Source organism: Melanaphis sacchari, unplaced genomic scaffold (assembly GCF_002803265.2).
Source record: "Melanaphis sacchari strain LSU unplaced genomic scaffold, SCAv2.0 Contig0_pilon_pilon, whole genome shotgun sequence".
In the NCBI taxonomy this organism is placed as follows: domain Eukaryota; kingdom Metazoa; phylum Arthropoda; class Insecta; order Hemiptera; family Aphididae; genus Melanaphis; species Melanaphis sacchari.
The window spans coordinates 10,335,473-10,345,804 of record NW_020270366.1 but is presented as its reverse complement, the minus strand read 5'-3'; the positions used below and the strand labels follow the sequence as shown (position 1 = coordinate 10,345,804).

The following is a 10,332-nucleotide window of genomic DNA, read 5'->3' as shown; positions in this document are numbered from 1 at the left end:
AGATGGATACATAATAATTATAACTATTGTAAATTTTTCACTATTAAATATCAGTTCAATCTTAAAAATATTTATATCATCAATATTATCCACTGCATTGAATAACAGCGCCGGTAGTTTCATTGGCGCCCTGGGTGAATAAATATAAACATGCGCCCCTCCCCATATAAATAGTAGTCGTTTTATTTTAAATAAAATTCAAGTGCCATCATTTCATGGTTTCTTTACCTACATCAAAAAATCGTATTTAAAAACACCCTTTATACTTATTGTAATACATACCTACATATAGATTGTATTTTTTCTTTAAAAAACAAACAAAAAAATTCACATTTTATTATAATTATTAATTTTTTTTTTTTTTTTATTACTTAATTTATATTTCCACAATCTGTTACATACATTTTGAACAATAAGTAAAATTGAAGAATTAGATAACTATGACGTGAAGGACGGATTAAAGATACCTCCCAGTGAAGGCACTATAATTATTTATTTATATACATTTTAAAACATAAAAAAAGAAGATTCTAAACATTGATAAAGACTTATTTGCTTTTGAGGCCATGCGCACAGACGCCCCAGAAAATAAGTCATCTAATTTCTTTATCAAATAAGACGGCCCACTGCAATCTTTACATTGTTAAGGCTTTATTGGAAAAGTCTATGTTTACGTAGTTATGTTTTTTCATACCGTTTGTTTACTATTAATGTAGATTCTTAATAGAGCGATGCATGTTTTAGTTTTACCAATTATTGAGACATTTTATTTCACTTTTTGGGGTTGTAAAAATACTTTGATTTTCATCTTTGGAGATGTATTTTGATAGTAAATTGGATTTATTTGGTATCTTGGGGTCAAAAGTAAAAAATTATATTCGCATTTTTTTTTTAATTGAAAAAAAATAAAATAACATTTAAAAAAAAGAAAACTTATACGCTGAACCAATTTTTAATAAAATTTATTTTTTATTTTATTATAGTTTGAAAAAAAAATGAATAACTATAGTAACTTGAAATGTTCACTAAGTATTTAGTTAATCATTTCATATATAAATAATACAGTTTTTAAAATACTTTGATTTTTTTTTTTTTTTTGAGTTTTTTGTAAACAACTGAAATACTTGATTTTTTTTTTTATAAATGATTATAAAAAGTCGGCGGTCGTCATTACCGCACAGTTACCGTTCATAACCGGCAACCGCACATTTTACACCATTCAAACCGCACACATTTGATTGATAGTTAAAAATTAAGCATATTTTATTGTATAAAAAATAATTTAAAAAAATAACTTAGTATGAATTAAAAATAATTATATATATAATTAAATTGAAATAAATGTATACCCTAATGCTTTTAAATAATCAATTCAATTTATTCCTTGGTCATGAAACGATTTTATAAATTTAAAATGTATTTTTCTTTTTCCCTACATACTTTACGTGTATGGTTTACGTTGTTGTTTCGTATGAGTCTAAATTTAGTTTCAGATTTTGTGATCTTGATTAAATATGATTAACTATAGTGCAGTACTAAACGATCATGTTATTTTAGATAAATGTATATTTTATTGATATACATTAATGTGTGTGGTATTGAACGGTATAATTTGGGGAAAATATGCGGGATTAAGATATAAAAGTGTGCAGTTTTGAATGACGATCTTTTTTTGAAAGTGTGCGATTATTAACGACGCCCTAAAAAATTAATGAAAGGATAAAAATGCTTGAAAATTTAATACAATATTTTTAATAAGTGGTTCATAATTCAATTCAAAAATATCAAAATTTCCAGCCAGAATATTATTTTTTATAAGAATTTAAAGTTAGAATTTTGACAAAATTCGTCAAAATCTCATAAGTTTGATGGCCCTAAAAATAGTTAATATAAAGGTATAATTAACCTAAAAGGTAAAAAATCAATACTCATATTTTTAGCTTTATTATTTTTTTTAATTAATATAAAGAATAATAAAATGCATAATGTATTTTAATAATACAACTAAAAACTAATTAGTAATAAAAGTTAAAAGTAAATAAATATACAAATTATATCGTTTGAACAAAATTATATAGCAATAAATGTATAAGATTTGAAATGTTTGTTTGTAATGGAATGCATTAAATAATAATATAATCATAAACATTTCTCGTATTATACTTTATTAAAATCTCTAAAAATTAAAACATTAATACAGAGACTGAAAATATAATAATTTGTTTTTCATTTATATAATACAATACATAAATAGATAATAATGTTTTAACAAGATTAAAAAATTGACTAAAGCTCAAAAATTGTACCTAAAATGAAAATGAAAAATGAATGTACAACAAAAGAAGTAAACAACGATAGTATAAGTTCGACGTTTGTTTTTTTTTTTTTTATTAAATTTGGTATTTTTTTTTTAAAAATAAAGCAATTCTATATTTTTTGTTGAAGTCGAATATATAAAAAACATGCTAAATATAATTTATATAATAATAAGGGCACACTATATTAAAATATTATCAACATTATATTTAAACATTAATGATCACAGTAGCAACATTTGTGATTTATATAATTTATAAATTACAGTCGCGATAGACGAATCTATATTATATTTAATATAAATATTGTTTGCACTAGTCTATAGCTCAAAAGTGTCCGTATAAAAAAACAAATGCGTCTAATAAAGTAAAATATTATAAAAAAAAGAACATTTCTGTAGTATTATAATGAATCGGCGTGTAAAATGACTACACCGATCTAAAAACTTATAATGATAGTTATTATTTTTTTCTCCATTTTTTTATTTTATTATTTTTATTAGTCTAGTACCTGTAAATGAGAAAATTCGTCAATACAATTGAAATTGTTATCTAAATATAACTACCTATATTATACTCCTACTACCTCAATCTATGTAGGTAATATACGAACTGATCATTATAATATTGATTAATGATTATCGTTTTTATAAAATGAAATAAAAAATACATTCATGATGTGGTAGAAATAGCTTAGGTTCTATATGTACTACAAAAAGATATAGTTTATAATACTCGTGTTTTAATAAAATGATTTATTTTTGTCGTATTGATTAAACGAACATTATATAAATATATAATTTAGAAGACATAAGTCAAGAAAAAAAAATGAAATTTATTATTATAACCACATTATCAGGTTAAGCTAATAAAATTATTACTAACTGTATTAAAAAGGCACTTATTTAGACCCAAGATTAGAGATTGCTTTACAAAATGTTTTACCAATATTATGCATTGGTCAATTTATAACAAATCGAATACCCACTATTCAGTAAGATGTTTTTAAATTTTAAAACAAAAAAAAAAAAAAACGCATGAATTTTATTATATTAGATCCACAAGAAAATATATTTAGAAAAAAAAATATGAAATGAAAAACGCAAAATTAAATAGTGTTCTTATAAACTTTTTCCTGTAGATACTCAGCTTAAAACGCAATGTGCCAACTATGAAGTAACTCTAATAACTGTTAATTATTTTTGAAAACAGATACAGATATAGTAAATAAATACTCTAAGTATACCATTGGATAAAGACAATTTAAAAACTCATAGGCCATGTTATGTTTGGTAAAATATTTGTTTAGATAAAAATATTAGAAACAACTATATAGGTACAAAACGTAAACGATTTTGTTTAATGGGAAAAAAAATATAACTTTTGCTAATTATAGTTATAACCTATTGTCTTATTACAGTGTTCACAATTATAATATGGCAATGGGACCAGTAAATTAAATTACATTTTTATACAAATAAATTATTTTTTATCTCATTTTGATTCAAAATTAAACATATAGGGGTAGTTTTCATGAATAAATGATAATGATGAAAAATCGTTAAGTACCTATATATTTGAATTTAGTAATCGTGAAAAAAATTGAACTTCAATTTCTTATTTGTTAATCTTGAAAGTTAGATAAAGTTTTCATTATTATTATTTATTTTTTTAGATGTAAAATCTATTTTTCATTAACTTATGATTTGTATAATATACAATCTAATATGAAAATTGATTAAAACTTAATAACATTATTGGTGTTCGAATGAAATGAGAACATGTTTCTTTAAATATACATAATAATACGGTACACTCAATTTTAATTTTTATCATAAATATTTTTTTTTAGAATTTTTTGATATAACGTTTTAAAATTATCCTTGTTATTGGAGTTTATTGGTCCCAATAAAATAAAGAAAATGAAAAAAAATGTATTCTATTATGAAAAATAATATGTTTTAATTTTAGTCTTATACTTGATTGTTTAATTTGCAAACTAATTTTGGTCACTGTGCGCGCCGGGAAACTTTCAGGGATACAGTTTACAGATTATAATAAGAAAATAATATTTATACAAAAAGTTTTTGAAATTTATCGATTTTGAAATGTAAAATAAAAATAAAATGGCTAAATGTTGATTATATTAAGGGTTTGGATTCATCGTTATTGTTATTCTTCGTTTGAACACCGAGTATATGTTATTAATTATTGCTTTTTGAATTACCATCATATTATAATCACGTGAAGAATGTTTATGCTCTGCCACATAAATAAATATGATTTCAACAAATAACAGAATATTTGATTAATACTATACCTAATATCTATAAGCTCAATTTTTTTTACCAACTACAACATATTATTATCCGTATAATCCTAAGAATGTAAAAATTCGAATTAATTAAGCCTAAAAGAATCACCAGTCGTTACATAAAAATCAAAAGAAATCTAACAACTAAAATAAATTTTATATTAAAGTGTTTTTGAGAGATATTGGTTTAAGTGATTTACACTAAATTACTGACAAAGCATGTATTTTAACATTGTATTAGAATATTTAAATATATTTATAATATTAATTCAAGTACGATTTTTGTATTAAATAGACATAGAAAAATAGTGTTTTAGATTTATTTAACGATAATTATATATAATTATAATATATTATATTTTATTGTGCATTAGCCTAAAATTAGGTTCCGTCGTAAGAATGTTTCAGACAAGGGTTCTCATAAAAATATTTATTTTCATCTAAATAGTATTATTATTGTTATTATTATAGTTTTTGTCATTCAACAACCAATAATGTGGTCCACGTCATCGAAAGGATAAAGTTTTTTTAGTCGAACGGATATGTGTGTACATTAATTTTGTGTGATTTTAAGAAGTTTATTTTGTTCCTTAATAAAATAATAACATTGGTCGGGTGATCTATGAAAAGGAGACGTTTTGATAATCTTTTTAAAAACGTTTAAACTTGTTCTTCTAAAGCCGGAAACTGTTGTCTGTGCGTCTGGACGTTTAAAAGGTACACCAACTGATCCAGCTTCTTGTCCATAATGGATAGCTAAAACATAAAACAAGGTCGGAAAATGTAATGAATTTTTAACCATTCTAAGAAATAAATTTTAAAATAACGCTTATGTTTTGGTGTTGGGGAAACAGTGACGTACTAATGTGTAGGGAGAGTTTGGAGACAACCTCCTCTGAAATTCTTAGGAAGAATTAATTTCTTATGAGTTATGATCTTTTGATCGATAATAACGGAAAAATAACATATATCATATTCATTCGAATTAATTGTATTTTACTTTGGTATAGAAAATTACCCATTACAATAAAAGCATTTACACTAGGTGAATAGTTTGCGCGCGGACGTGATTTTCAATTGCCTCAAATTTTAATATAATTTTATAAATTTATAATTTTGATTTTAATTATAAATATTAAATAGTATAGCTGAACATTGTCTTATATAGGTATTCGAGTATTTCCAAGAAATTGTTGTTTTCAAAGTATTAAACCGCGACACTGCGACTCAATAATAGGTATTGCTTATTTTAGAAAGACGTTTAGTATAGGTCATCCAATTTTTTAATTAAAAAATTAAGCCTCCTTCCCACAAATGCAGGTTGTGCAATACGCCACTGTGGGGGAATGGCCCCAATATAACATGCCCCCGGGGCTGCATACGAATTGCGTCCCAAAATACGAAAATATAAATCGGGATATTCGAGTTGCGTCCGCGATTTTCTCGTTACATGTACGATTTGCGTCCTGGTTAATAATTGATTAATTGGCTAATAATATACATATTTTCCTTCCCAATTTTACAGATTGAGGACTGTCATTTGTATAAATGGTGTATAAATGACAATATAATAGTTTATTTTTTTCACTGAACATTTTCACTATTACTATTTCAAGATTTTCCATTGCAAAATTAAATAAATATAAATAAAAATGTGATGATTTGATATTGAATGTCGAAGTGTGACTGATGTTAACATGAACAAACCAATCGCAAGGTGGTATTTACAGATAAGATAGCGACAATCGAAATTATCTACAAGTTTATCGCCAAACATTATTGTTAGTGGCTAAAAAATGCGTGGACGCAATTCGTATATGTCGCGAGAAAACCGCGGACACAACTTGGATGTGTCGTGACAAAACCACGGACGTATCTCGGATAAAATATAATTCATGGACGCAATTCGAATGCACCGCCCCCGGCTGTCATTTGGAATTCCGCATAGTTGAAAGAGCCAAACAGAAGAAAAATTTTCCAAATTTTTTATTGTTTAAATAATTAAATTTTACCTGCTGTTCTAGCCTATACAAACGAGCACCAATTGTCATAGGTTTAACATTGCCTGCTCGGTCAATTCCTGCTAGGTAGCTGCCTGGTTTTCCGAGCGTCTGATCTAACCTTCTTTGCAATTCCTGAAATAACAATTGTTTACAATGAGATTAGTGAAAAGTACATATTAAAGTATAAAACTATAAGGTATGATAGTTAATTTTTAATATGAAAAAATTAATATACATTAAATTATTAAATTAGGAAAAGAATTAAATTTGAAATTTTGAATCCAGCCTGATAGAATATTTTGAGAAAATAACGAATGAAAAATTACAGGAAATAATAGACCTAGGGTTATTAATTGGGATATTCAAAGAATTAATTAAAGCCAAAAAACAAATGGACAGTTAAAAATAATGTAAGAGATGTCGCAGATAGCTTGAGAAATATGGTTACACAAAGAAGGACTCATTTAAGGCGAGTTTGAACAAGAATGAAAGTAGAAGAGCGTGTCCAATACGACTAGGAGACGAAGAGCAAATATTTTTGTGGGATAATATTTATTTTTTTATTTATAAAACCAGATGAGAAAATAAATAGATAGGTACTATGTCTATTTATTATGTCGAAAAATATATATTAGCTATATACGCTTGTAGTAATTAGTTAATAGATTTTTTTTTGTATTTTGAAGAAAATTAGAGCAAAATCTTACTACAATGTATATTTTATACGTAATCATATACAATGTATACATAAATATATTATATTATCAAATATGCTTTTATAGTTTTACGTATCAAAACTTTATGCTTTACGTGTGAAAAATGAATGGTTTTTAACAAAGGAAATCTATATACAAATACACTAAAAACGAAATTTATTTTTTATAAAACTATATAAATATATACCAGAACTTTCATAACTGCATAATATGAACTTAAAATATTGTTTATTTTTTAAATAATGAATACAAAACAAACTGTGTGCTTGTTATTAGAAAAATAAGTGTTATATTAAAGAGAAAAAATGCTCAAAAGTTCTTGCTTTATTCAAAAAGAAAACATATAATATTATCTAATACGATGAAAGGTGTAATTACAGTTTTTTATGTATTGTTGTATATTAACTATTAAGTGTTTAAAACAATTTTGAACATCATTATCTTGGTCAATTTCAATTAATGATATAAAATAATTTACCAATTAATTTAATTATTTTTGCTTAATTATTTAGCTTAAGTTAAATTAAGCTTTTTTAAATTTTAATTAAAAAACTAATAATTTGTTTAGAATATTTCATGACTTACATATTTTTGAATAAATGTAATTTTACCTTTATCCGAACCATCATATTTAAATGACCTTGGCTGTATTGTTCGATAACATCACGCACATCATATGGTTTTCTAGCTTGTTGAAATTTTCTTCTGGCTACAAAATACTTGATTTTTCTAATGGCTCGAATAGCATTTTTGTGTACGTCTGTTAACCTATATAACAAATATTAATTTAAAACATAATTCAATTTGTCCTGGACATAAAATGTTAAGTATTTAGGTACTATGTTTCAATTTAACAACATTGAAAAAAAAAACAAATAAAAATTAGGAAGACATTTAAATGTGTATTTTGATTAATCTATAAAACCGTTAATTTTTTTATGATATAGTTAAATACATTTAAATAAAAAAACTTAAAGAATTTATCATTAATTTGTCATATAACCAAAACGTAAGACGTAAGCAATAGTACCTATAATACATTACTACTCATTATTGCATTATTATTTAATTTTTATTATATTTTTAAAAAGTCATACTCAAAAATAATAAAAATTATTTAGAAGTTTATTATATTATAAAATAAAATATCTAACTTACGTGGTCACTCGTTCTGGTTCCATTTCCAAGTCGACTTCATCGCTGGCAGCTTCCGTTACGGAACTTGTTTGGCTGACATATCCTCTAGCTTCTCTCCTCACACGATTTGGAGTGGCTATGGAAGATAGAAAATACAACAAGAGATATTGATTATAAAAATTGAAGTAAAAATATATGAAAGAAGAAGGTAAATATACATAAATGAAGCATATATATATTTAAAATAAATTTTATAATGTTGTATGCACCTATTGATTTTATAACTTGTACTTAGTGCAAGATTTTTCAATGATGATTTCAAATAATATTATTATTTATTGTTAAATCAAAATTTTTAATTGGTCCATATAAAAATTTTAATGTTCCCATTATGATATAATTTTTATCGAATTAATATAGTATTAATTTTATTGAGAATACATGTAATGTATATTATACATATTATTGATTATTAAAAAAACAAATTTTACTATTGTACTGTTATATTTTTTGGAATTTATATTTTATTTTTGATGGCAAAGTATTCGAAGTGGAAGAAAAACGAAATTTCGTGAAAGATTATGTTAGTATTATATTATCTTATTATTCATTTCTTAACTTGACAACTTGCCGTTTTTTTATTACTTATATAGTTCAACATAATCGCATTGTACGAGTACGTTTATACTTATACTTTTATGTTATTGAATAATGTGATTTAAATGATTGTGGCTACTAAATTTTATAAGAATATTTTCTACAATTGATCCAATTCAAAACCATACTAATCTAAAAATCGTAATTGTCCGTAGAAATTGATTGGTGGGCACGGCGAACGCGTAGGCATTGGCTAAAATAATAATAATAATATGCATGTATGTACGTACTCGCTTTAGGTTCTTCTATGTAGAAAACGACTTCGCCGTCACTGTCCCTTCTAGGCGGTGGGGGTAAAGTTTGAGCTTGCGGGCAATCCCTATTATTATTTGTTGTTCCGGATGTGTCCATTTTACTTTTTGATCTCTTCCGCTTCAAGACACTGGCACGTTTCGCTACTTGCATGATCAAAGACTATACGTAACATGACATCGAAATATAACATATTAATATTTATATTATTGTACCACCATCGGCACCATCGACACACAATTTGAATGTAAACAACTAACTTTGCTCAATGACGAGTTGTCTTTTTGGTGTCCCGGTTCCTTGATGTAAATGTCCCAAGTTGCTTGGCTGTTGAAACATTTATCCGCCGCGTAGCACCTCCACAGGCATTGTATAAGCATTGCAGCCGCAGGTATTTGCCGGTTGAAATGCTTTTGCCGTTGTTTTTGCTGTACTTTCAACGCAAACCCGGAACCCAATATGCCCTATATTCATGTGACATTTAAAAAAAATGTTTTGAAAAATATGATAGATATACTATACAGTATACACTATAATCTGTAGAAAGAAGCTGTTAATACTTTAACGAATAATAAGACCCCAACATAAATTGAAAAGTTAAATATCGAAATTTCTGTTCAATAGAATCTCTCTATTTATTAAAATAAATTAAATCAAATGACAAGTATGATGTATATTCTTCCGGTGTTAAAAACAATTTAATTTTACTATAAATCATAAGTTAATTTTATTTTATTCCTATAACTTATTTAATATTATAAAATTATCTAATTGTAATTTTTAAATTTGGCCGTAACTTTTATCTCTGTTCTTCGGGTAGGTAACTATTTATTTTTTATTTTATGTTACAGATGTCTGTGACGTATAATATAAAATAATTGATCACAAATTTAATGTATGTGATTATATTTTTAAATTTAAGTTTTTGGATATAGTAT

The 10,332-nt window shown here is 25.2% G+C and overlaps 1 protein-coding gene across 4 annotated transcripts in view; it reads right to left on the bottom strand.

Moving 5' to 3' along the window:
• Window positions 1–4,942: 4,942 nt before the first annotated feature.
• The window catches only part of LOC112596539 (potassium voltage-gated channel subfamily KQT member 1), a 246,064-nt gene continuing 240,674 nt past the window's right edge, over window positions 4,943–10,332 (bottom strand). For all 4 annotated transcript variants that reach the window (XM_025342278.1, XM_025342294.1, XM_025342287.1 and 1 more), the window contains 6 exons: window positions 9,655–9,858; window positions 9,373–9,556; window positions 8,507–8,621; window positions 7,960–8,116; window positions 6,642–6,764; window positions 4,943–5,385 (listed from right to left, as the gene is read on the bottom strand). In XM_025342278.1, the coding sequence (XP_025198063.1) occupies window positions 5,290–5,385; window positions 6,642–6,764; window positions 7,960–8,116; window positions 8,507–8,621; window positions 9,373–9,556; window positions 9,655–9,858 (879 nt within the window). In that variant the 3' untranslated portion in view covers window positions 4,943–5,289. The remainder of the gene's footprint in view (window positions 5,386–6,641; window positions 6,765–7,959; window positions 8,117–8,506; window positions 8,622–9,372; window positions 9,557–9,654; window positions 9,859–10,332) is intronic.